This window comes from Scylla paramamosain, chromosome 16 (assembly GCF_035594125.1).
Source record: "Scylla paramamosain isolate STU-SP2022 chromosome 16, ASM3559412v1, whole genome shotgun sequence".
Lineage (NCBI taxonomy): Eukaryota > Metazoa > Arthropoda > Malacostraca > Decapoda > Portunidae > Scylla > Scylla paramamosain.
This window is the reverse complement of record NC_087166.1, coordinates 14,307,501-14,331,963: the sequence shown is the minus strand read 5'-3', so window position 1 is coordinate 14,331,963 and position 24,463 is coordinate 14,307,501. Positions and strand designations below refer to the sequence as shown.

At 40.6% G+C, this 24,463-nt stretch overlaps 2 protein-coding genes across 11 annotated transcripts in view; one reads left to right on the top strand and one right to left on the bottom strand.

The window, feature by feature from the left end:
• LOC135108095 (coiled-coil domain-containing protein 102A-like) overlaps positions 1 to 24,463 on the bottom strand; it is a 54,337-nt gene that overhangs the window by 7,969 nt on the left and 21,905 nt on the right. For 2 of the 10 annotated variants that reach the window (XM_064018742.1, XM_064018737.1), the window contains exons 2-8: positions 19,597 to 19,737; positions 18,463 to 18,573; positions 14,118 to 14,318; positions 12,934 to 13,826; positions 11,320 to 11,523; positions 10,707 to 10,938; positions 6,987 to 7,183 (exon numbers count right to left, since the gene is read on the bottom strand). In XM_064018742.1, the coding sequence (XP_063874812.1) occupies positions 6,987 to 7,183; positions 10,707 to 10,938; positions 11,320 to 11,523; positions 12,934 to 13,826; positions 14,118 to 14,318; positions 18,463 to 18,573; positions 19,597 to 19,725 (1,967 nt within the window). In that variant the 5' untranslated portion in view covers positions 19,726 to 19,737. Of the gene's footprint in view, positions 1 to 6,986; positions 7,184 to 9,369; positions 9,510 to 10,706; positions 10,939 to 11,319; positions 11,524 to 12,933; positions 13,827 to 14,117; positions 14,319 to 18,462; positions 18,574 to 19,596; positions 19,738 to 21,504; positions 21,852 to 22,728; positions 22,921 to 24,463 lie in introns of those variants that run through there. The other 8 variants (XM_064018736.1, XM_064018741.1, XM_064018739.1 and 5 more) reach the window with 8 other exon arrangements.
• LOC135108096 (uncharacterized) overlaps positions 24,448 to 24,463 on the top strand; it is a 28,302-nt gene continuing 28,286 nt past the window's right edge. Inside the window, exon 1 of the mRNA XM_064018747.1 lies at positions 24,448 to 24,463. This exon is cut by the window's right edge and continues 999 nt beyond it. The gene's annotated coding sequence lies outside the window, so the exon portion shown is untranslated.

Below are 24,463 nucleotides of genomic sequence, written 5' to 3'. Positions count from 1 at the left end.
ATCACATCTATTTCTAAAGCTGAACTCTTTGCTCAAACCTTTGCTAAAAACTCTACCTTGGACGATTCTGGGCTTGTTCCTCCCTCTCCTCCACCCTCTGACTACTTCATGCCACGTATTAAAATTCTTCGCAATGATGTTTTCCATGCCCTCGTTGGCCTAAACCCTCGGAAGGCTTATGGACCTGATGGGGTCCCTCCTATTGTTCTCCGAAACTGTGCCTCCCTGCTTGCACCTTGCCTAGTCAAACTCTTTCAGCTCTGTCTGTCAACATCTACCTTTCCTTCTTGCTGGAAGTTTGCCTACATTCAACCTGTTCCTAAAAAGGGTGACCGCTCTAATCCCTCAAACTACCGTCCTATTGCTTTAATTTCCTGCTTATCTAAAGTTTTTGAATCTATCCTCAACTTAAACATCTATCACTTCACAACCTTCTATCTGATCGCCAGTATGGGTTCCGTCAAGGCCGCTCTACTGGTGATCTTCTGGCTTTCCTTACTGAGTCTTGGTCATCCTCTTTTAGAGACTTTGGTGAAACTTTTGCTGTTGCCTTGGACATATCAAAAGCCTTTGATAGAGTCTGGCACAAAGCTTTGATTTCCAAACTACCCTCCTACGGTTTCTATCCTTCTCTCTGTAACTTCATCTCAAGTTTCCTTTCTGACCGTTCTATTGCTGCTGTGGTAGACGGTCATTGTTCTTCTCCTAAATCTATTAACAGTGGTGTTCCTCAGGGTTCTGTCCTGTCACCTACTCTCTTCTTATTATTCATTAATGATCTTCTAAACCAAACTTCTTGTCCTATCCACTCCTATGCTGATGATACCACCCTGCACTTTTCCACGTCTTTTCATAGACGTCCAACCCTTCAGGAGGTAAACATATCACGCAGGGAAGCCACAGAACGCCTGACTTCTGATCTTTCTAAAATTTCTGATTGGGGCAGAGCAAACTCGGTATTGTTCAATGCCTCAAAAACTCAATTCCTCCATCTATCAACTCGACTCAACCTTCCAGACAACTATCCCCTCTTCTTCAGTAACACTCAACTGTCCCCCTCTTCTACACTGAACATCCTCGGTCTGTCCTTTACTTATAATCTGAACTGGAAACTTCACATATCATCTCTAGCTAAAACAGCTTCTATGAAGTTAGGTGTTCTGAGACGTCTCCGCCAGTTTTTCTCACCCCCCCAGCTGCCAACTCTGTACAAGGGCCTTATCCATCCATGTATGGAGTATGCTTCACATGTCTGGGGGGGTTCCACTGATACTGCTCTTCTAGACAGGGTGGAATCAAAAGCTTTTCGTCTCATCAACTCCTCTCCTCTAACTGACTGTCTTCAGCCCCTCTCTCACCACCGCAATGTTGCATATCTAGCTGTCTTCTACCGCTATTTTCATGCCAACTGCTCTTCTGATCTTGCTAACTGCATGCCTCCCCTCCTTCCGCGGCCTCGCTGCACAAGACTTTCTTCTTTCTCTCACCCCTATTCTGTCCACCTCTCTAATGCAAGAGTTAACCAGTATTCTCAATCATTCATCCTTTTCTCTGGTAAACTCTGGAACTCCCTGCCTGCTTCTGTATTTCCACCTTCCTATGACTTGAATTCCTTCAAGAGGGAGGTTTCAAGACACTTATCCACCAATTTTTGACCACTGCTTTGACCCTTTTATGGGACTGGCATTTCAGTGGGCATTTTTTTTATTAGATTTTTGTTGCCCTTGGCCAGTATCCTTCCTACATAAGAAAAAAAAAAAGCGTTCTGTGGCTTCCCTGCGTGAAATGTTTACCTCCTGAAGGGTTGGATGTCTGTGAAAAGACGTGGAAAAGTGCAGGATGGTATCAGCATAGGAGTGGATAGGACAAGAAGTTTGGTTTAGAAGATCATTAATGAATAATAAGAAGAGAGTGGGTGACAGGACAGAACCCTGAGGAACACCACTGTTATTAGATTTAGGAGAAGAACAGTGATCGTCTACCTCAGCAGCAATAGAACGGTCAGAAAGGAAACCAGATGAAATTACAGAGAGAAGGATAGAAGCCATAGTATTTTTAATCATTCATCTCTTTCTCTGGTAAACTCTGGAACTCCCTGCCTGCTTCTGTATTTCCACCTTCCTATGACTTGAATTCTTTCAAGAGGGAGGTTTCAAGACACTTATTTATCAATTTTTGTTTACTGCTTTGACCCTTTTATGGGACTGAGATTTCAGTGGGCATTTTTTTTTATTGGATTTTTGTTGCCCTTGGCCAGTGTCCTTTCTATATAAAAAAAAATAAAAAAAACGTACTCCCAGATTTTAACACACTATTAATAATTTTTGGATTTAAATATTAAGAAAGAATTTCTTTCAAAATATATATTATCATTTCTGACATATTTCCTCTTAATCTACAATATTTAGGAGGCAGTAGGCATCTGCCGAAATTATAATTATTCCCAGTGAGGTTTAAAGCACTAGATTAGGGGGTGCTGTGAACCTATCATTAAACCCAGCTGTGATCTCACTGAACATTTCCCTTTGTGTCTCACAACACAAGGGTGGTCAAAGCCTGCCCTCTAAAGACAACTCCCTTCCTTCACACAAAACTACAAGCACATGATTACACACACATTCTTCACTCAAAATTCTATATTATCATGGTGACTCCTACACCACCCTTGGAGTCCCCATCTGGGGAAGGGACCACAAATGTCCCCAGGTCAGAATGCTCTTCTGATATTGATCCTAAGTGTCTTGACATTCCCCTTAACTTTTTGTTCATTAACTACTGCAACATTCGTGGTGTAAGATCTAATTTTCAATCAGCAGAACACATCTCCTCTACTAAACCTCATTTTCTTTTCCTCACTGAAATACAGGTGTCTGAGGCAACTGCCAGTAGCCCCTTTTCTGTTCCCTTCTACTTTCTCTATCCTCATTTTCAATCTATGTGCATCTATGTGTGCAACAACTTAACCTGTTTTTGTGCCCATGCTCTTAAATCATCTGAGTTTTCCACCATCTGGCTATCACTACAGAGTCATTCTCAAACTAAATTTATCTATGCTGTATACCTTTCACCTAACTCCCCTGAATATAAGAAATACTTTGACTACTTAACTTACAAATTGGAGCACATTCTGACTCTCTTCCCTTTTGTGGAGATCTCTATTCTTGGAGACTACAATGTTCACCACCAGTTTTGGCTTTCCTCTCCCTCCACTGACCATTCTGGTGAACTAGGCTTTAACTTTGCTATCCTCCACAACCTAGAGAAATTGGTGCAACACCCTAGTCATATTCCTGAACATCTTGGAGATATGCCCAACATTCCTGACCTTTTTCTAACCTCTAATCCTTCTGTTTATGATGTTACCCTATCTTCTCTGTTGGGCTCCTCCATTCACAATCTCATATCTGTATCTTGTCCTATCGCTCCAATTTCCCCCTCAGGATCCCCCTAAGTGAAGGTGCCTCTGCTAGTTTGGGGAACCTAAGGAGATATTTTGCTGGTTTTCCTTGCAATGACTACAGCCTCCGTGTCAGAGACCAGTCTCTATGTGCTGAGTGCAAAACAGAGGTGATAGTGTTTGGCATGGAGGCATGCATTCCTCACTCGTTTTCTCAACCTAAACCTTCCAAACCTTCGTTTAACACAGCCTGTTCTCATGCTATACATGATGGAGAGGTGGCCCACAAGAGGTACTTGAGCCTTCCATCTCCAAAATCTCATGCTCTTTATATTTCTGCCCAGAACCAAGCCAAGTCTGTTCTCCAACTAGCCAAATAGAAAATGTCAATCTTTCAAGGTCAAAATCCCCTCGTGACTTCTGGCACCTACCCAAAAGCATCTCCAATAACTTTGCTTCTTCTTTCCCTCCTTTATTACAATCAGATGGCACCACTGCTATCACATCTATCTCTAAAGCTGAACTCTTCTCTCAAACCTTTGCTAAAAACTCTACCTTAGATGATTTAGAGCTTGTTCCACCCTCTGACTACTTCATGCTACCTATTAAATTCTTCACATTGATATTTTCCAAGTCCTCACTGGCCTAAACCCTCAAATGGCTTATGGACCTCATGGGATCCCTCCTATTGTTTTCCAAAACTGCACCTCCTTGCTTGCACCTCGCCTAGTCAAACTCTTTCAACTCTGTCAACATCTACCTTTTCTTCCTGGAAATTTGCCTACAGTCAGCCTGTTCCTAAAAAGGATGACCATTCTAATCCCTCAAACTACTGTCCCAATGCCTTAATTTCCTGCCTATGTAAAGTTTTTGAATCTATCCTCAACAGAAAAATTCCAAAATATTTATCACTTCACAATCTTTTATCTGATTGCCAGTATGGGTTCCTTACTCTGGCTAAAACAGATTCTACGAAGTTAGGCATTCTGAAACATCTCCGCCAGTTTTTCCTACCCTTTCAGCTGCTAACTCTGTACAAGGGCCTTATCTGTCCATGTATGAACTATGCTTCACATGTCTGGAGTGGGTTCCACTCATACTGTTCTTCTAGACAGGGTGGAATCAAAAGCTTTTCGTCTCATCAACTCCTCTCCTTTGACTGACTGTCTTCAGACTCTCTCTCATTGCCACAATGTTGCATCTCCTGCTATCTTCTACTGCTATTTTCATGCTAACTGCTCTTCTGATCTTGCTAAATGCATGCCTCCCCTATTCCTGCAGCCTCACTGCACAAGACTTTCTTCGTTCTCTCATCCCTATTCTGTTCACCTCTCTATTGCAGGAATTAACCAGCATTCTCAATCATTTATCCCATTCTCTGGTAAATTCTGGAACTCCGTGTCTGCTTCTGAATTTCTATCTTCCTATGACTTGAATTCCTTTTGACTACTGCTTTGGACCCTATTTGGGGACCAGCATCTCAGGGGGCCTTTTTTTTTTTTTTCGCCTTTGCCGGTGTCCCTCCTACATAAAAAAAAAAAAAATTGTGATTGAGATTTTTTATGTGACTGGCCCACCAGAAACCAGGAATATTGTTATTATACAGTTGCTTCGTAAACTAAGGAATATCCTCCACGTGTGCTTCCTTCATCTCCATATATCAACATCTAATTTAACAAGTTGTAGCTTACAATTTCATTTAATTTTCTTGTTCTAATATTTTACTGATTGCAAAGGTATATACAAAATTTTATTTATGTAACTAAGAAGAAAGTAAATTTTTATATTCATGACCATCCCATCAGACTATAAAAATTTATTTCACAAGTTTATTATTATTTAGATGGTGTTATCTTTTCTTTTTTTTTATTTTCTTCATATTTGCTACTATGTCCCATGACACTGATCTCTTTTCCACATCTGTGGTCGATCAATATTTCACAGTCAAATAACTATTTAGCCATTCTTCTCACTCACAGAAAGGAGCATTTGGCGCTGTGACAGACAGGAAAAGAGTGTGAAAGCACCAGGAGGCAGGGTGGCAATAAGTGATAATGGCTCATGTGTATGCTGCTATTTGAAATAACAATTTCTATCATTGGTCACAGTGGTGTGGTCAGAAAAATGGCTCTGCCCACCACAACTCACAGCTTTTTTGTGGCTGCCATAAAACTTGTGAATGGAGCCATATAGATGTGTATGTTCCATATCTGACCATTTTTTTGTGGTGGCCACTGACCACAAAAAGTGACTCATATGAATTCAGCCTAAGGCCCCTTTCATTTGATGCCACCAATGTGCAAGCAGTATGTAACCAAGTGCCATCGTCAGCTGTCGTTACCTGCCTGCACCACCATGATGGCCTCGTATGAAATGGGAGATAACTAATCAGTGGAATCATGTGAAAGAGGCCTTGGGGTGAGAATGAGAATAGAGTCTTGCAGAAAAGATGAACATAAGAACATGAGAAAATAAGAGAAGCACCAAGCTGTCAGGCCTACACATGGCAGTCCCTGCATGAAACATACCTACTTATTTCCACTACCAACCCCATTCATAAATTTATCTGATCTTCATTTAAAGCTCCCTTAATGACTCAGCACTTACAACCTGATTACTAAGCCCATTCCATTCATCTACCACTCCATTTGAAAACCAATTCCTTCCTACCTCTTTCTTAAATCAAATTTTTCAAGCATAAACCCATTATTTCTTGATCTATCCTGACTGTTGATCCTGAGAATTTTGCTTGCATCATTCTTGTAAGATACAGCTGCTAAGTTCTGAAGGGCAGTAACCATGGAAATGATCCTTTACATCTAAGAATTCTATATTAATCCTTGTACTGATTCATTCTTTAACAGGAAGATCATGAGTATTAACTAAAGTGGAACCAGACTAACTTGGTACTTGGGGTACTGGCTGTTCTTGTCCCACAATGCTGTCACGTTCACAGTTGACAGGCATATGAACACCTCTTTCACTCATAGTGTCATCATCCTTTGCCTTAATCATTCCAAAATTATAAATTGTTAAATATGATTGCATATTTTTTTGAAGGGCTTTTGATTTGGTAATGGAACAATGACACTGTATATCTTTTGCTATACTTGGCAACATGTGGCTGTGCAGCACTGCCGTCCCAGTGTCCTTGACACGTGAATCCCCTAGGCCACACCCTGCTGGCTATGGTCAGGTCAGGTCACTCTGGGGTTGAGGTGGTAACAGCATGAAGAGGTACAACCAACACCCTGGGTACCAAGTTAGCCTGGTTCCACTATAGTTAAATATCCAGAATGCTCAAGTAATTATATATTTTCTTCAAGAGAAAAGTATTTTTAACTGTTTTCTATCAATTTTAAAGTTAGAGTACTTGCAGGCTTGTTCCTGAAAGTTTAGTTGATTGGTCAATGGGCTTATTTCTTGGAGACTTGGATGATCACATGATCTCCCACAACACAGGATTTTTATTCACAATTAATGCCTGTCTCAGTCAAAATTTTTTTCTCTCTCTCTCTCTCTCTCTCTCTCTCTCTCTCTCTCTCTCTCTCTCTCTCTCTCTCTCTCTCTCTCTCTCTCTCTCTCTCACCTCATACTGTTGGAAGCACCATCCACTTCATCCTCTGCAGCTGCCAGGTCCTTCTTGAGTTCCTCCACTCGTGCACGCAGCCGCTTCACCTCACTCTCATACTGTTCAGCACGGCGGGAGCAGTGTAGCAGCTCCACTGACTTGTCCGCCAGCACTTTCTTCAGCTTGGCATGGGCATGCTTCAGCTCTGACAGCTCCTGGTGCAGGCGTGAAAAGTTTAGTAGTAATCTATTACTTTACCTCATTATACAATTTTTGTCTCAGTCTCCCAAAGAATGAGAACTCCAGTTGTATCTTTCCATACAGTTATACTCCATTTTTCAGAGCCCTTCCATTCCTGAAAATAATGCAGTGAGGTCCCAAGACATCACAAAACTTTACCATCGTCTTCATGCATTCTGATATTATCTTGTGAGATTCTAAAATGCATCCTAGTCACCAGTTACAATTTTTTTTTCTTTTTTATGGAAGACTATAAGAAATGTTAAAGCTTAACCCTTTCACTGCTATGGCCTTCCTTTGTCAACAGTGAAAGCACTAAAAATGTTTGCATGGATACAGAAGAAAAACAGAGTAGATGGTTATTGCTTGTCTTTTCTAAACTCTAAAACTACATAAGTGACTTTAGTACATAAGGTAAGTGTCTAAGAGGTCTTAAGTAGACATAAAAAACATTTATTTAGCAGGAGCAGGGATGCAAAGCTGGAGCAGAATGGAATAGAATGCACTGTGGTAGCATGGCTGTCAGCAGATGACACAGTTGTACTAAGAGTGAGAAAAAGTTTCACAAACTGTTGGATAAATTGTCGTGTGTGTGTGTGTGTGTGATTGAAACTGAAGGTGAATATTGATACGGTCTGAAAGGGAAAAATGGCAATGTGTGATTTTAGGATATCTTACAGGATGAGTGTGTACAGCTGTAGGTAAGAGTGAGGTGGTTGAGGTAGGAAAGAGAATAGAAGAGGTAAGTATCTGAGATCAGTGCTAGACAAACATGATGAGATGGATAGAGAGATAAGAGAGAGGGTTACGGAAGGCAGGCCTGTCACAGGAACACTTGCAAGTCATGAGGAGAAATCCATTTATGGATGTAAAGAGACATGTAAGGAACAGTATTCTCCTGCCAACACTAATATATGGACTGGAAACCTGGACATGGAACAGAGCACAACAATCAAGGGTGTGCATTCTGGAAATGAGCTATTTGATAGTGCAAGTGGAATGACAAGATGGGAGGGTGAAAGCAATGAGAAAGTGTATGAGAGATATGGTACGAGTGTCTGAGAGTAGTGTAAATTCTGGAGTGGTGAAATGGGTGGAAAGGAACACGCTGAGATGATATGGCCATATTAAGAGCTACAGCTATGTGTGGCTTTGATGCTCTGCTGTCTCAATAATAGCCTTGCAGCCTGTGGTGGATGGTGAGGCCACTGTTATGTCCAGCTTTCCAGATAGACACAGATTGTGTTAGAACAACTTACACCTTACAGAAACAGGTTTTACTTTCCTTTTACTGTGAGCAAAATTTTTGTATTTATATTTTTTTGATGGTGGGATTTGTATTCTGCAAAGATGTCTACCAGTCAGTCAAACCTATGACTGAAATCTGTACCCCAGTACAACACAAACAGAATGCAAACATTTCTCTCCTTTTAACTGATGGCTTGCTATTCCTATCCCATCCTTGCAGAGAATAATCCCAAAACCTAACCCATTTTATTTAGATCTTGGAAATATAACATCAATTATTCAGTTCCCAGATAGTGCAACTGGTTCCATTCTGCAATTTATATCCTGTTCTACCAAGCATTCATTCACAGTATCACCTATTTCATTTTGACCCAGCAGTTTTGAAAGGCAGGCTCTGTTTACATGGCTAAACCTTTGCCATCTGACAGCAGCTTAAGGCACAAAATCAAGTGCAATTTACTGCCAACTTCCTTTTCTTCAGGATTCCCTCAGGATTCTACCTTATGTCTTCTATAGTCTGCCCACTGGTACTCATCCTTTCACTTCTGAATGTTTAATTACAACTGAGATATGCAACAGCTTGTATCACAAATATGTTTTTTTTCAAGAGGATACTAAACTATATTAGTTGTCTTTCACTCAATGAAAAGCTTATGGAAATTACTTCCTTGGGTTATGGTTAGGTTAATCTTATAAATTCTTTCCACGAGCAGTAAAAGTTCAATGTAATAAACAAATTAGAGGAAAAGGCTAGATTGTTAAACCTAAAAGTTCAGTATATCCAATATTAGAGCAAGGCCTTTTAGTGAACTCAGATCATTCTAACCGTGAAGCTGTTTGGTAATAAAGGAATTACATTGTGCAGTCATCACTGTATATTGGGAGACAAAGTAGGGGTGAGCTAATGAGGAAGTTTGTTTAGTGTTCATTTTTTTATTTGAAAGGGAGTGTGGGTAATACGAGTGTTGGTATTGAAGTGGCGCCTGCCCCGCCCTGCTCTGCCTTGCCCTGCTGTGCGATGACCCATCTGCTCCCTCCACCCAGACTCCTTTCCTATGAATGACAAAGAGTCAAACTCATTAGTTGTGCTGGCCACATTGCTAATATCCTCTATTACTTCACTGTCACTATCAGTCATTATTATCAGATACATGAGACAGATTTCACAGAGCTGGCCTAAGCGTGTGTGTGGGTGAGTGCTGGTGCAGGTGTGACTTGGCATGGCAATACTTCTACCCACCACTGCTGTGTCTGCCTCCACTTTTGCTCCTTTTTCCCTCCATTGAGGCCTGTGTGTCATCATGCCCCTCACTACTCATGGAGCTCTTTGGCACTATATCACACTCAGAAAAACTACTGTAGGCTAGACTAATGTAGATACAGGCTGAAGGCAACCTGCCAAAAGCTGGGGAGTGGTGGTGGTGTTGATTTGTCTATGAGCACCCTCTCCTTACTATTTCTAGCCTCACTGAAACTTTATATTGAAGGGATGGATGTCCTGTGATGCACTCGTGAATAAAGTTAACTGACTAAGGAGCCTGAGAGTGTGCTTGGGCTACCACTGCTGCTGTCCTATACAGACCCAGTGGTATAGCAATTCAATCCTCTTATATGCATTAGAGTGATTTATAATCATTACACCCAGTCAGTTTTTATGGATATGTCCTTTAAATCAACAAATTCTAGTGGCATTCTGCCACATTTAGTGAACTTCCACAACTTAAAACACATTTAGTGAATTTCCACAACTTAATAAAAATTTAGTTAAACTCAAGGCTTGTTTCACGGGCTGAAGTTTTTTTATATCTGATATTTGTTATACTGAGATTTATTACACCAAGGTTTCATTATAATCGTAGGTCTTTTAAATATAGTGCTTAACAAAATTTCAACTGGATTTTCAAAAAACTTGCACTACAAAATATTACAATAGCTTTCTTCCATCATCCCCTAAAAAAAAAAAAAAAAAAAAAAAAAACTGAAAGATCAAAGGTGGAGGAAAACCTGTATTTATGTGATGCTGGAGGTATAAGAGAGACTTGTGAATATGAAGCAACTATTATTCCACCAACTGGTAAATGAAAATGGAAAGACAGAGGAGGCTTGTCTGTTATTGCCTGATGACCTTGGAGAAATCTGAAACCAGTCCATAAAAAAGAAAAGAAAAGAATAAAGAAAGGTGACTAGGGTAAACCATACTCTCTCTTTCTTCCAACTTCAATCTGATTCATCTTGACTTTTAATCTCTACCTTACACTTATCAGCAATTTCCTGCTTAAGCTGTGCCACATCAGAGTCTTGGCAGGAAGTGTTCATCTTATTCCTCTTATCCAGTCTCTCCTCTAGTTCTCCAAGCTGTGCACGTAATTTCTTTGTTTCTCGCTCAAAGCCAAGCTTCTCGCTTTCCAGTCGCTCCCGCCGGCCCCACTCAGCAGCATTCTCTTCCTGCAATCTCTCCAGCTCTGCTCTGAGGTCAGCCATTCTGCAGAGACAAGAAAATGACTCATGCCCAAGAAAAGCTTCAATTGCTGAAGCCACAATAACCTCAAAGAGCAAGATATGTGGTCTGTGACATCTGAAAGGAGTGAATACTGATGCTATTCATATACTTTATATATTCACACACTTAGCCCACCCTAAATTTGAAATTGAATACAAAATGAAAAAAAAACATTATATTACTGATATAGGATTACAGATGACTATGATTTTTTATGAGCATATGAGCATTAACAAAAGAATAACAGGAGGTAGAAAGTTCTATTTCTCTGCTTTAAAAGGCTCTACACATAACTGTAACTAATGAGTGTTGTCTTTGCATATCAGAAATGTAGCTACACAAAGTGACAAGCAACCTCCTCACCTGCGGTCTATACACTCCCTAGTGGACGCCTCATCCAGCATTTCCAGCTGCAGACTTTGCACTTCTTTCTGATGCTGGGCACGGAGTGCTACCAACTCTTTCATCAAGTCTTGCCGTGATGCTCGCATGTCCTCCAGCCTCAGCCTCAACTCACTTGTCTCAGCCTGCCACTTGGTGCACTCTCGGTCCAGCACAGACTTCTCCCTGTGGTGGAAAATAGCCCATCACAACTCCATCACATCATTCTGAAAAGTCCTGTACTTGTTCACCTAAATGGCACTGTATAATCTCTCTGGCAGCCTTCCTCTACAAACCTACATCTCCCAAGTTACTTCCAAATTACTTCAAAACTAAAATATTATCAGATCTTGGACTCTTTTTTTCCCTCAACACTGATCCCCTCTCAATCTGTGCAATGATCTCTGTCTATTTCCTATCACCATCAGGCTAATACACTGGAATTCCTTCTCTTTCAGTTACCCATCTGAGAATGTCCTCCCAGATTTATTATCCTCACTTCCTCTACTTCAGCCAACAAACATCCTCCTTCACTGTCCTAGTCTAAAACCATTTGATATTGTTTTACACATACAAGTGTCATTTCAAAGAGAATGTTCCCCTCAGGTGTTAGTATTAAATTGTAGATGTGTCAGAAAGATCATTGGCTAGCACCTGCAACGGAATCTGTTGAGAAATGCACAAATCAGCATTATGAGCACTAAAAACTCAAAGATTTTTCTCAATGAGTGAGATAATATTTAAAAAAGAAGAGATAATGCACTGAGAATGAACCAAAATACTATACACATACCCACTGAATTCAACATTCCAGTGCATGTCTGGAACAGATCAGGTGATAGTAATAATGACTGTACATTAACTGAAAGACTAGATGATACACATGTTGAGACTGCATGAATATGACTCAGGCTTTGTACAGTATACTATGACCAGGTACACACACACACACACACACACACACAGAGCCAACAAACCATCCTTAAACTTTTTCATCATGGTTGACATCTCAGTCATATAGCAATAATGATCTTATACATACTTCAATTTTTTCTTAATATTTCACATACATTAGTTCTGCCATGACCACAAATACACTTGTGATACATGTCTATTGCAATTATCACCAGTTTTTGTATGGCATTAATTGTCTATCTATGAATCTATTTATACCAGGTTGGCAATCCCACACAGGGTGGCCCAGACAAAGCATCACTTGCATGCATACATATCATTCACACTTTTAGTGTCGTCAGCATCCAGTGGAAAGGGATAGTCTCAGGAACATACTACACCCCAGGAACTTAGGCATAGCACAGCTGGCCACATGCATTTGTAGCAAGGCCCAACAGTATACACTGGTCTACACCTGTGTCTTCATATGACAAATAATCATAAGTATGGCTCATAATGTCAATTCATCTCATCTACATACTTATGTTACTAAGAAGTAAATGGAGGCAGGCTCTCAACACATAACTGCTCATCAAAGGCATGCGAATATCAATAATGTTGAGTAGAAGGAAGAGGTAGTGGTGATGATGCAGATGGATATGATGGTGTGGGTTATGTTTAGTCATTGCTTGTATTACTTACTCTCTCTCAGCCTGTATGGTCTTGGTGGCCTCATCCAGCCTCAGCTTGAGCATTGTCACCTGCTGCTCCAGACTCTCCTGCTCAGGTGTGATGCCAGAGTCATCGAGCAAGGAGCCCCCACACCCTCCCATGCCACCTCCTCCACTAGTCCTCTTGCTCCCACACCGCACCTCACGCCCGCTCACACCCTCCCAAGGACGCCCCGCCTCCTCAAAGAGTCCCTCGCTGCACTCACTCCCTCCGCACACCTCGCTGGTTGGGTCAGACACGGCTGATATCCGGGGATTGAGAACATGGCAGGGGGTGGTGTCTGGCAGCGGGTCAGACATGGTGGAGATGCGGTGGGATGGGGACGGCTGGCTGCTGCTATTACTACTGCCTCCTGCTGCCTCTCGCATGGCTTGCTCCTGCTGCTGGTGCTGCTGAGTGTGAATCATCTTCTCCTCCACATCATTCTCTCGCTGAGGTGGAGGATGGTGATGATGGTGGTGGTGGTGATGGTGATGGCAGGTTCCAGGATCCTCCTGCACTGCAGTGTCCTGAAGGTACTCATCGCAAATAAGGTCCTTCACTTCCCTCCCTGCACGACATTTCTCACTGAGCCGTGTGGCTTCACTGGGCTTGTGGACAAACACTGACACATTCTCCACTCCCCCACTCAGGGTGAGAGCTTTCCCCTCCCCATCCACCCCTTCCTCCCCGTTGCCTATCGCTTCACTGGCCTGGTGCAGGCCACGTGAGCCAAAGATTTCCTCCAGGAGGCTGAAGTTTGTGTTCTTGGCATCACGAATAAACTGCATTTCATCAGTGGAAAGCTTCTCTGCCTCTGGATGAGAGAGTGGCCGCAGAGGAACGCTACCATCTCTTTCTGGTGAGTCTCGCAAGTGGGTCCCCTAGGTGTGGATGCAAGGCGGCAGCAGTAGATATATGAAACAAGACTAGCTTAGCAGCTATAACAATGATAACACTAAAGACAGTACTCTTACTCAAAGTATATAGCATTTAAGGGACATAATACTGAACTAACAGGTTAATTTATAAGTTAATAATAATAAATACTGGTTAATAAGGTAGAAATATTGTTAATCTGTTGCCAGAACAATAAAATCATCCTTAAAAACCAGTGTCACTTCAAATAGAGCCTTTTGAAAATAGAAGGGTTTCAGAACATGGTCCTCTCTCACCTGACTCCTGGGTTCCTCTTGCTGTTCCAGAGAGGAATCTTTTCTAGGACACACCATGTGATAAGTTTTGCTAAGATGACTCATTTGTGCTTCCATGTCATTTTTTTCCCTCTTGAGAGCACTGTTCTCCCGTTGAGACACTTCCAGGCGGCCACGCAGGATCCTCACCTCTTCCCGTGCCTTATTGCGCTCACTCCTCACCTGTCAAAAGATTAGTGTGAGTGCACTGATGATACCATATTATATTAAGTGTCACAGACCATCACCTAGTCATTTTGTCATTTAAGCAAATGCAAACATGACAGCCTTGTCTCGGGGTGATGCTCTCGCCCACTGCTTGACCCAGTGGGTCAACCACTTTTTCCTAAAGTGTGCATCTAACTTACTCTGTACAAATTTACAAGATTTTAGATGATTAGTATTTGTAAAATCCATTACCTTCTATCCAGCTCTATATATATATATAAGCATTCTAAATCTGCAGGATTTTGGATTAGTAGTATTTGTAAAATCCATTACCTTCTATCTCTATACTAGAATTGTAAAAACAAGTAAAATGAGCTAAAGAAACAAAATTGAATAGAAATTAAATGGTACACAAAGTATATTGCAAAGGCAATATCTTCCTATTCTCATCATCACCACCAAGAACAGTAGCTCATACCACAACACTATATACAAAGATTCTTTCAATTATGTATCATATACTAAAGACACTGTTGTCTCTGAATCTGTTGTTTCTAACTTCACTTCTTCAGCATTGCAATAACTTGTGTGTGCATTGTTTACCCACAGTCATCTGCTGGTCTTGCAACACAGCCATCCATTCCCCAACAGAAAGAGCTCAGAGTTTACAGTGCTGATCTTTGGCTATAAGTGAGACCACTCACACCATACTCCAGGCCAGCGAGACCATTTCCTTAGCTCACATGCCATGCCTACTTGCTGCCGCTGAACAGAGGCTACACATTAAGATGCTCTCCCATCTTTTATCACTGCTCCCAGGACTCAAACCCACACCTACACACTCAGGAGCTAAGCATGTGTGTGTGTGTGTGTGTGTGTGTGTGTGTGTGTGTGTGTGTGTGTGTGTGTGTGTGTGTGTGTGTGTGTGTGTGTGTGTGTGTGTGTGTGTTTACCTAATTGTATTTACCTAGTTGTATTGTACAGGGCACAAGCCAAAGCTCATTTTGTCCTGTCTCTATAACCATATCTATCCAGTTTCTCTTTAAACATGTGTACATTGTTTGTCAAAACCACCTCTTCCTTCAAATCATTCCAGATTTCAATAGTTCGATACAGGACATTTACAGGTATTTCTTGATGCTGTTCAAACATCCACTCTTCTTTACTTTCTTCCCATGCCCCCTCCCCCATTTCCCTCCCTCCTCTATCTGTGGTACCTGGTCATTCATGTCTATTCTTTCTATACTGTTTACTAATTTGCACAATGTTATCAATGTTATTTGCATCAATGTTATGCTTCTCATCTCTCTTGTAGTGTTGGTAATCCCATCTCTTCAAGTCTTTCTTCTTAGCTTTGTCACTATCCTTTGTATTCTTTCCAGTTCCCATACATCTTTTTTTTTATGTGGAGCCCAAACTACTGTTGCATATTCCAATTTAGGTTGTATCATGCTTGTTATAATTTTCTTCATAATTTCTTTATCTAAATAGTTAAACACCACCCAAATGTTTATTAACAAGCTATATGTAGAGCTGAATATTCCGTTTATGTGCTTTTCAGGTGATAAGTGTGTCCTGGATCATTACTCCCAAATCTTTTTCTTCATTACTTTTCATTAATATTTCTCCCCCCATTTTGTAATTCCATGAAGGTCTCTCTTTTACTTTTACCTATTTCCAACACGTGGCATTTTCTGACATTAAATTCTAGTTTCCACCTTTGGCTCCATGCATATATCTTGTCAATATCTTTTGTAACTCCTTGCAGTCATTTTCATCCTTTATTATTTTCATTATTTTTGCATCATCAGCAAAAAGGTTTATATAACTATTTAGATCCTCTGTCACATTATTTACACATATTTGAAGCATAATGGGTGCCAATACAGATCCTTACGGCACCTCACTTGTCACCGCACCAACATTAATTAGTGTCTCTGATTACTATTCTCATTTCTCTTCCTTGTAAATAATCGTCCATCCATCTCAATGCTGCTTCCTTTAGTCCTCCTTCATTACCTAACTTCCACATAAGACTTTTGTGGGGAACTTTATCAAATGCTTTTTTGAGATCCAGGTATACCACATCAACCTATCCGTCCCTCTCTTGCACTCCATCTATTACTCTCATATAAAAGCTCAGTAGATTTGTAACACAGGATCTCCCTTACCTGAATCCAAATTACTTTTCTGTAATTATCTTTACATCTTCTAAATATTGCATTCATTTATCTTTAATTACTATTTCATAAAGCTTGCTTACAATACTTGTTTGTGACATTGGTCTATAATTTAATGGTTCCATTTTATTTCCCCCTTTGTATATCGGGACTATGTTAGCTCTTTTCCATTCCATTGGTACTTTTCCTTCTTTCAATGAGCTGTTGATTGTATCCCATATGGGCTCCTCCATTTGTTCTCTGCATTCTTTTAATATCCATCTATTTACTTGATCTGGTCCCATAGCTTTTCTAACATCCAGCTCTTTCAGCAGTTTCTTGATTTCTTGTCTCTTTACTTGTATCTCCTGTATTCCCTCATTCTGTGATACCACTTTCGGTGCCACAAATCAGTCTCCTTTGTAAACACAGATTGAAATCTCAATCATTAGTTCACTCATCTCAGTAGTTTCACAAATTCTTCCTCCTCCCTTTCCTTTTCTGTCTCTCCTCCATGTGCTATCTTATTCCTTTGCAAATCTTATCTTTATTTCCTCTTTTAGTTTGGTTTCTGTTAAACATACCACGTTTGGTTTATTGTTCTTTAGGTAGTCTTTAAGTTCCAATAGGCTTGACACCAGACCATCTATATTTGTATACATCATTTTTAAGCTTCCACATGGTGATCTTCCATGGCATCTTTGTGCCACCATTTCCTCACTTTCATGTCCACAACTTTCCAAATGAATCTCCTAGCATGTTCCTGTGTTCTCTCCTCATTTTTTGACTGGGCCTCTACTCTCAAGTCTTTCAGTTTACTTCTCTCTTCTTCCTTCATGTCTCTTTTTATCCATATCCCCCTCATTCCTTCTACTTTTGCCAATTTCCCTATTCTTTGTAAAAAATGTTCCACTGCTGTTTGTGACATGAATCTTATTTTCATTGGTCTTGTTCCATTTTCGTTGTACTTTCCAATCCTGTAAACCTCTTTGATTATTCAATTATCTCCTCTCCTTTCCCACCACTTCTGCTATAATTTCCTTACCCCTTTTCACCTCTTGTTTCTCTCTAACTATTTTTATGGATAGGTTCTTCTTGACCACCAAATACCACCACACACATCTTTCTCTATACTGTGTCTCACTTGCTTTTCCATGTCCTTATTGTATTCCTGTTGCTGTTGTCTTATAATTTCCTCCATATCCACCTTTTGTTCTTGTTCTCTCTCTCTTCTTTCCAACTTTTTACTTCCTCTGTCACTAACTCATACTTTCCCAACCTTAATCTCTCTCTCTTGTAAAGCTTTCTTTAACTCCTCATTCTCTTCCTTGAGTTTTTTTTTTTTATTTCTTCACAGTATTTCTTGTGTAAGTCCACTATTTTTGTCACCTCTTCTCTCAGTTTTCTGTTTTCTTTTTCTCTTTCCATTTCTCTCTTCTTTATCTCTATTATATCACTGGATATCTTTTTTACATTGTCACTACCCAGTTCTCTCTCTTCCTTCCACATATTTATTACTGTTGCTAAGTTACGTATTAATTTTCATATTTTCACATTTTCTTCAATTTTCCACATTCAATTGTTTGTATGAGCTACACTGAGGTCCTCATCCTTGAAACCTTCAAAAACACTTGCCATGCCAGCTGCCATCTTTCTTGTTGATATCACTGACAATGTTTACCTTTCACTACTCTCCCATTTCACCCTTTCAGTCACTTCCTGATTTACACCACTTCCCCTGTGCTCACACATCACACAATTCCCTATTATGGAGACAGGACTCAAGCTCGGCCCCCCTGCACAACCAGAATCTAGGTAAATCCTTGGAGCTGCTGTGGATGCATACGATCAGCTGGGTGGTGTGTGTGTGTGTGTGTGTGTGTGTGTGTGTGTGTGTGTGTGTGTGTGTGTGTGTGTGTGTGTGTGTGTGTGTGTGTGTGTGTGTGTGTGTGTGTGTGTGTACTTACATGCATTCACACTGGTATATGAGACTACATTACCTTGCTCCACTTCTCTCTCCAGTTTGCAGTGCAGTCTGACCACCAACGCATTGTCTTTTCCATCTGAGTGGCCCTGGCTCTTGCCTCCTCCAGCTCCCGCTGCATCATTTCCTGCACATGAAAGAAGATGGTTACTTATTGCCATAAAGAGAGCTTCCATGAAGTTGTATGTTCTATGTTTTCCTTGCCAATTTTTCCCCTCTTCTTAGGTGTTAACTTTACACATGTAATAGATCCATCTCTGCATGGAGAATGGCTCCATTTTATGGAGAGGTTCCAAGTACTGTACATACCTAGTTATAATGCACAAAGGAAATGTAAAACTTTTGTCACCTCATCATATCTTCTTTGACTCTCACACTCCTCCCTAAAGCTACATCTTTTATTACCTTTGTTATTTTAAAAAACTCAATGCTTTCCTTTTATTCTCACACCCTCAAGCTCCCTTACTCCAATATCTTTTAACATCTTTACAAATGAATTATTTTCATTGAATTTCTCACTCCTTTTCCTACTAAAACTCTTCTTATCTACTCTCCTTTTCCTTTTCTTATCAATTTCTTGACTTTCCTATTTCAATATTTATATTCAGTCCTCCTCCTCAATTAAATTTTTCCAGACTGACTCTTTTTTAAGTTTCTTTTATATTCTCCTCTTCTCTTTTATGGTCACCCATCTACCATACATTTCCTTTTCTCTTCTTTCCAAGCATCTTGCAACTCACCATTTCTGCTGCTGCTGCAGTCACTATATCTCTGAACACACTACCTCCTCCAAGTGTTGTCCTAGTTCCTCTCAGTCTCTTGCCTCTCATTCCTCTCTTATCTCCTTCTTGTCTATATGTATAGACAGCCAGCACATGACTCACCTTTCTTTTTCTATCATTCTTGTCATGCTGCCATCCGTTTCTTATTTTCATCTTTGCTACAACAGTGCAGTGATCTAATCTTTCAAATATCTTCCTCAATGCTTTGGCATTCAACACATCTTTCACTGATCTCTCATCCACTACCATGTAAACTAACAAACTTGACTGTTTCTCACTAGAGATACAAATGAATGAACATAGAAAAATATATATAAAAACATTAAGACAGACTGATCAATTGATAGATAAATGCAACAGATATGTACCTGTTTTTCATGCCAGTGATAGGGAAGGGGTATTGGCTCATGGGGATGTGAGGGATGGGGATGAGGATGGGCTCCAGGCAGGGAGGCTTGAGCCACCCGCCGCATGGAGCTGTTACCAGACTCTGCCATCTTCACAACTTCCTGCAATATAACATTCTTGCTACTAAACCAATACATATACTGGTAAATATTTTTATTCAGGCTTTTTTTCCCTGCATGATAATAATGTCATTTTTTTTTTTCCTGCTTGGCATTAAATCAGAAAAAGTTAAAACAAGTATTTAGTAAAATACAGTATTTTAAAGGCAAACTTGCTACCATCAAGTACAGAAAAACAGTTAATATTAATTGATAATTTATACTTTTGTATATTATGCATGACATAATAAATGTCACCAAAACAAACATTGTAGTTTGACAAAAGTGATGAGTAGCTAATGAAGCTATCTAATACACTGCTGGTTTCCTCACATGTTGACAGACAAGTGTCTCAGGAAACATTTGGTGGAAAGTGCATCTATATTTACTACATCTACAGCCTTATTTTGTCCCAGAAAATATTACAGAATCCACAATTCCTAGTGCCCTGTTACCACTGCTTCAGATCTCCATGTTTGTTGATGTTCAGAGGGGAAGGGACAAATACAAATGGAATTATTGTATAAAACTACAAATTTATTTCCTCCTATCATATATTCATATAGTGTGAGCAATGAATTTTGAAGATTCATAACGATTTACCTTACTCCTGCTTCACTTAGCCTCTCATCAACCAATGTAAACAAATATGATGTGCTGCTGTTGTAGGGAACTTGAGTCAAACATAAGTTTGATGCACCTATACACTGTGTGACCAATCCCACAGTGCTGCTGCTGCAGCCAGCACTGCGGTTTCACCTCGCCTATATCAAAGTTTCACACCCAACGCTACATTTTTAAGTCTGTTGGCAGCTACCACAGGGTCAACAATAGGTCTTTTTCATAATAATCTCAATTTGGAAGGCATGTCCCAGCTAAGAGGTTATAACACTTTGACAGATCTATCAAATGCCCTCCCTTCTTAGGTAAATGACTGGAGCAAGGCTTGGCCAAGAGACTCATGCATGAGAGCTCAACCCACTTGAAGGTGTGCATTAAGAGTGGTGGGGGCTTGAGGCCATGGTTAGGTTAAACTTTGGCTTGAATTCCACTTTTGGTAATTATTTGCTTTATTAACATGTTTTGAGTCAAAATTATATTTTTCTGAAAGAATCTGATGTTTGTTTTTCTGGAAAATCACAAGTTTTTCCATTATTCTTATGACTTTGAGTAAGGCGATTTCCAATGGAAAGCAAACCAGTATTATTAAAAACAGCAAAAATCTATCAGAAAAATAAAGTTTTGAATCAAGAACAGGTTCCTAACCTAATATACACTAATTTAACTAACCTAACCTAACTCAATCTAACCTGGGGGAGAACCTAACCTAATCTAACTAACAACCTAATTTAGCCTAACTAACCTAACCTGTGGAAAAACCTAACCTAACCTAACCTGGGAAAGAACCAGAGGAAGAACCAGGGAAGAATGGTGCGACCACAGATTTATATTAACTTTTTTTTTTAATGGAAAATATTTTGTGCGATTTTCATCTTAATAATGACTTTCCAAGTGATGATGGTTAATGGAATGCATATACGAGTAGCCGAAAGGATTTGATAAGGTAGTAAATAATATAAGCATAGGTTAATAATACGAATAACAACCCCACTTCTTTCCTCTCACTGTCAATGTGAGGTCCTGGGTTTGTGCCAAGCAACATGTATTTGCTTCCCAACCAGGAGCCGTAAAACTTTGCCGCTCCCCGAGCTCATTGTTCATTGTTACACAAGCAAAAGGTAAATGTAAGTACTCTATGAAACTACAGACCTGGTCTTAAGTGTACTACCTTGGTTGCCTCGCACAGCGCTAAGGGAGGGCGGCAGGTGTACAGCACACACCTGTAGGCTGCTGGCGGCACATTCCTCGGAGACTCGCGTGTGGGAATTTTACTCTTATCACCACTACTTTAGCGGGTGCCACTTTGCAGTGGCATGCACTGCCGCCACCAGTGAGGCGTGTGCTGGCACCAGGCAGGGCAGGCAGCCTCCACGCAAGGCAAGGCAGCTCACAACACCGCTGGGCACTACTTACTCGCTACTCCTCCATTCTCACATCTTGGTGTTGACAACTCCACCACAGTGATTTCGGGATCACACCAAAAAATATTGCTTTGTGTAATCATTTGTAATACATAATCTAATGCATCAAACAAGAAACGTAATTCTGCAATTTTCCTAACCACCAGAAAATTAACTCGTGTACATATAATTTGAATGTGAATGTACATAAAACTATTGCTGAGCGTTCATAATACCTCCAAATCGTTAGGTTTTGATATCTGCATCAGCAATAAAAATTGAAATTTACTACATGAACCATTAATGCAGGTAAACAAAGTAAGTGAAGTCATGCAGTAGCGATGCATTCCGTGAGCCGAGAGCACCTGGCTAGCGGTGTTATCGGCCCGACTTCACCTGTGCACCACCAGCCACCGGCAGCCGGCTAACCACAGCCCCACTCCTGCCTCCTTCCCTCCCTCTCTCCTTCGCTTATACAAAATAAATATCTCACTAAGGAATTTCGAATAAGCTCCATGGAGTCTCCCTGTATTTCATCGAGTTATTGATACTCGAGAAGGGTGATGGTTGCTGGTCCTTGTGCAGAAAGACTACAATTTAGTTTTAGCAAATATCGAGGTGGGAGATACAAATCTTTAACAGTTATCATGGGGGCACCTCGTGTATAATGAGGTCAGGCGATGTCCAGAAAGAAACGCACCAACGCCCATCTCTTCTCCATAGTATGCTTATGTCTAGCAGCCAACAACAATGGTTAGACAGTTTATTATTATAGGGACTCTCTCTCTCTCTCTCTCTCTCTGTCTCTCTCTCTCTCTCTCTCTGGTTGTTCAAGTAGATAGTATATGTAGGAGAGAGAGAGAGAGAGAGAGAGAGAGAGAGAGAGAGAGAGAGAGAGAGAGAGAGAGACAGAGAGAGAGAGAGAGAGAGAGATAAAAGGACTGGACTTCCAAGTTCACTGGACTTCACTTACTGTGACTTCTTTCTGCACCGCCCCACCATCTTCCCTATTCCCCTCGGCAGGAAATAATTCATTCGTTAAAATGAAGACCTCGTTGATAATTATAGATAGCAGCATTAAATCGCTCTGAGCATCGTCACCTCTCTGCTCAAGCAACCGACTGCGTAATGTCTGCTGCTCGTCGTTTGCTTCTGGAAGCTCGATTCCTTCGTATATACTGAAAAAAAGTATCCGTTTAGTCATTATGAAAACCTCATAGATAATTCTAGATAAGAAAATTGCGTCGCTCTCAGACAATTAAGGCAGTTAAACTGTCTTGTGCCTCGCCCAGCAAGCCCTCATCACCCTTGCTCAGCCAACCCTTTGTCTAGTGCTTGCTGCTCGCTGTCTCTGCCTTGGATATTTCTTATCTGATAATTATCCGTTAATCTGTATGAAAAACCGTCATCTGAACTGCATCGATCTGAGACAAGGCGGTGAGTCTTCCCAAGGCTGTCCAAGGTTCTCCAGTGTTGCGATTCTCGTCTCCTCGCCATTCAAACAATGATTCTGAGAGAATTTAATCTTTCTATCTATAAATGAGAGTTCTTGGGGAAAATATTAATTGAATCCTGACGAAAATTAGGATTTGTAGCTACAATAATCGCGGATTCCGCGACATAATGGTTCCTGACGGAGACGAGGATTTACATGGAGAGAGAGAGAGAGAGAGAGAGAGAGAGAGAGAGAGAGAGAGAGAGAGAGAGAGAGAGAGAGAGAGAGAGATGGCTCCTGACGAAGACAAGAATTTACAAAAAGATGACTCTTGACGAGGATGAGGGATTACATAGAATGAGAGATAGATTGTTTCTGACGAAGACAAGGGTTTACATGGAATGAGACATAGATTGTTCCTGACGAAGACAATGGTTTACATGGAATGAAAGATTGTTCCTGACGAAGACAAGGATTTACGTAGAATGAGAGATTGTTCCTGACGAAGACAAAGGTTTACATGGAATGAGAGACTGCTCCTGACAAAGACAAGGGTTTACATAGCGATTGCTCCTGACGAAAAGATGAGGGTTTACACAGAATGATAGATAGTTCATAACGAAAATGAGGGTTTACGAAGAATGAAAGACGTGGCTTATGAAGTTTCTTGTGACGGCCCATGAATACGTAGCGATCTCTGTTAACCATGAATATCCTGGATGAAGGTGATCTCTGCCGTAATGAGAAAACTGTAGAGATAACTGAGTTCCCCAAGGACAAGTGGCAACCAAAAGCTGTATTCCCCATGCCAAAAATGAGAGCTTCACAGTGTAGATTAATTTCTGACCTCTTTCTGGGGATTAGCGCTTCTGTGGCACTTATTTTTTTTATTATTATTATTATTCTAAATTTTCTTGCCCTTGGCTGGTGTCCGCCTTGCATAAGAAAAAAAAAAAGATGAACTTCCAGCAGAGCCTTGAAGGAAGAATTTTAATGTTTTAGTTCAAGATTTGAAAGGAAAATAATTGTCAGTGGCAATGTTAGGATAGACAGTCTGTAACAACGCCAGACTCAAGGTGAGTCTCTGCAGGCATATTCAGATTTCAAGCATCTTTAGAAGGATTTCCTATATTCCAGTCCCCGATGTTGGGATAAAGAAAACGAATCTTTGCCGTCGCAGAGAATGGATTGCCACACAAAATGCTTCATTTCAAGGATGACGGTATCATTTCTGGTGTGGCTAAAACCCTTCACTTACACTTTATCTGGAGAC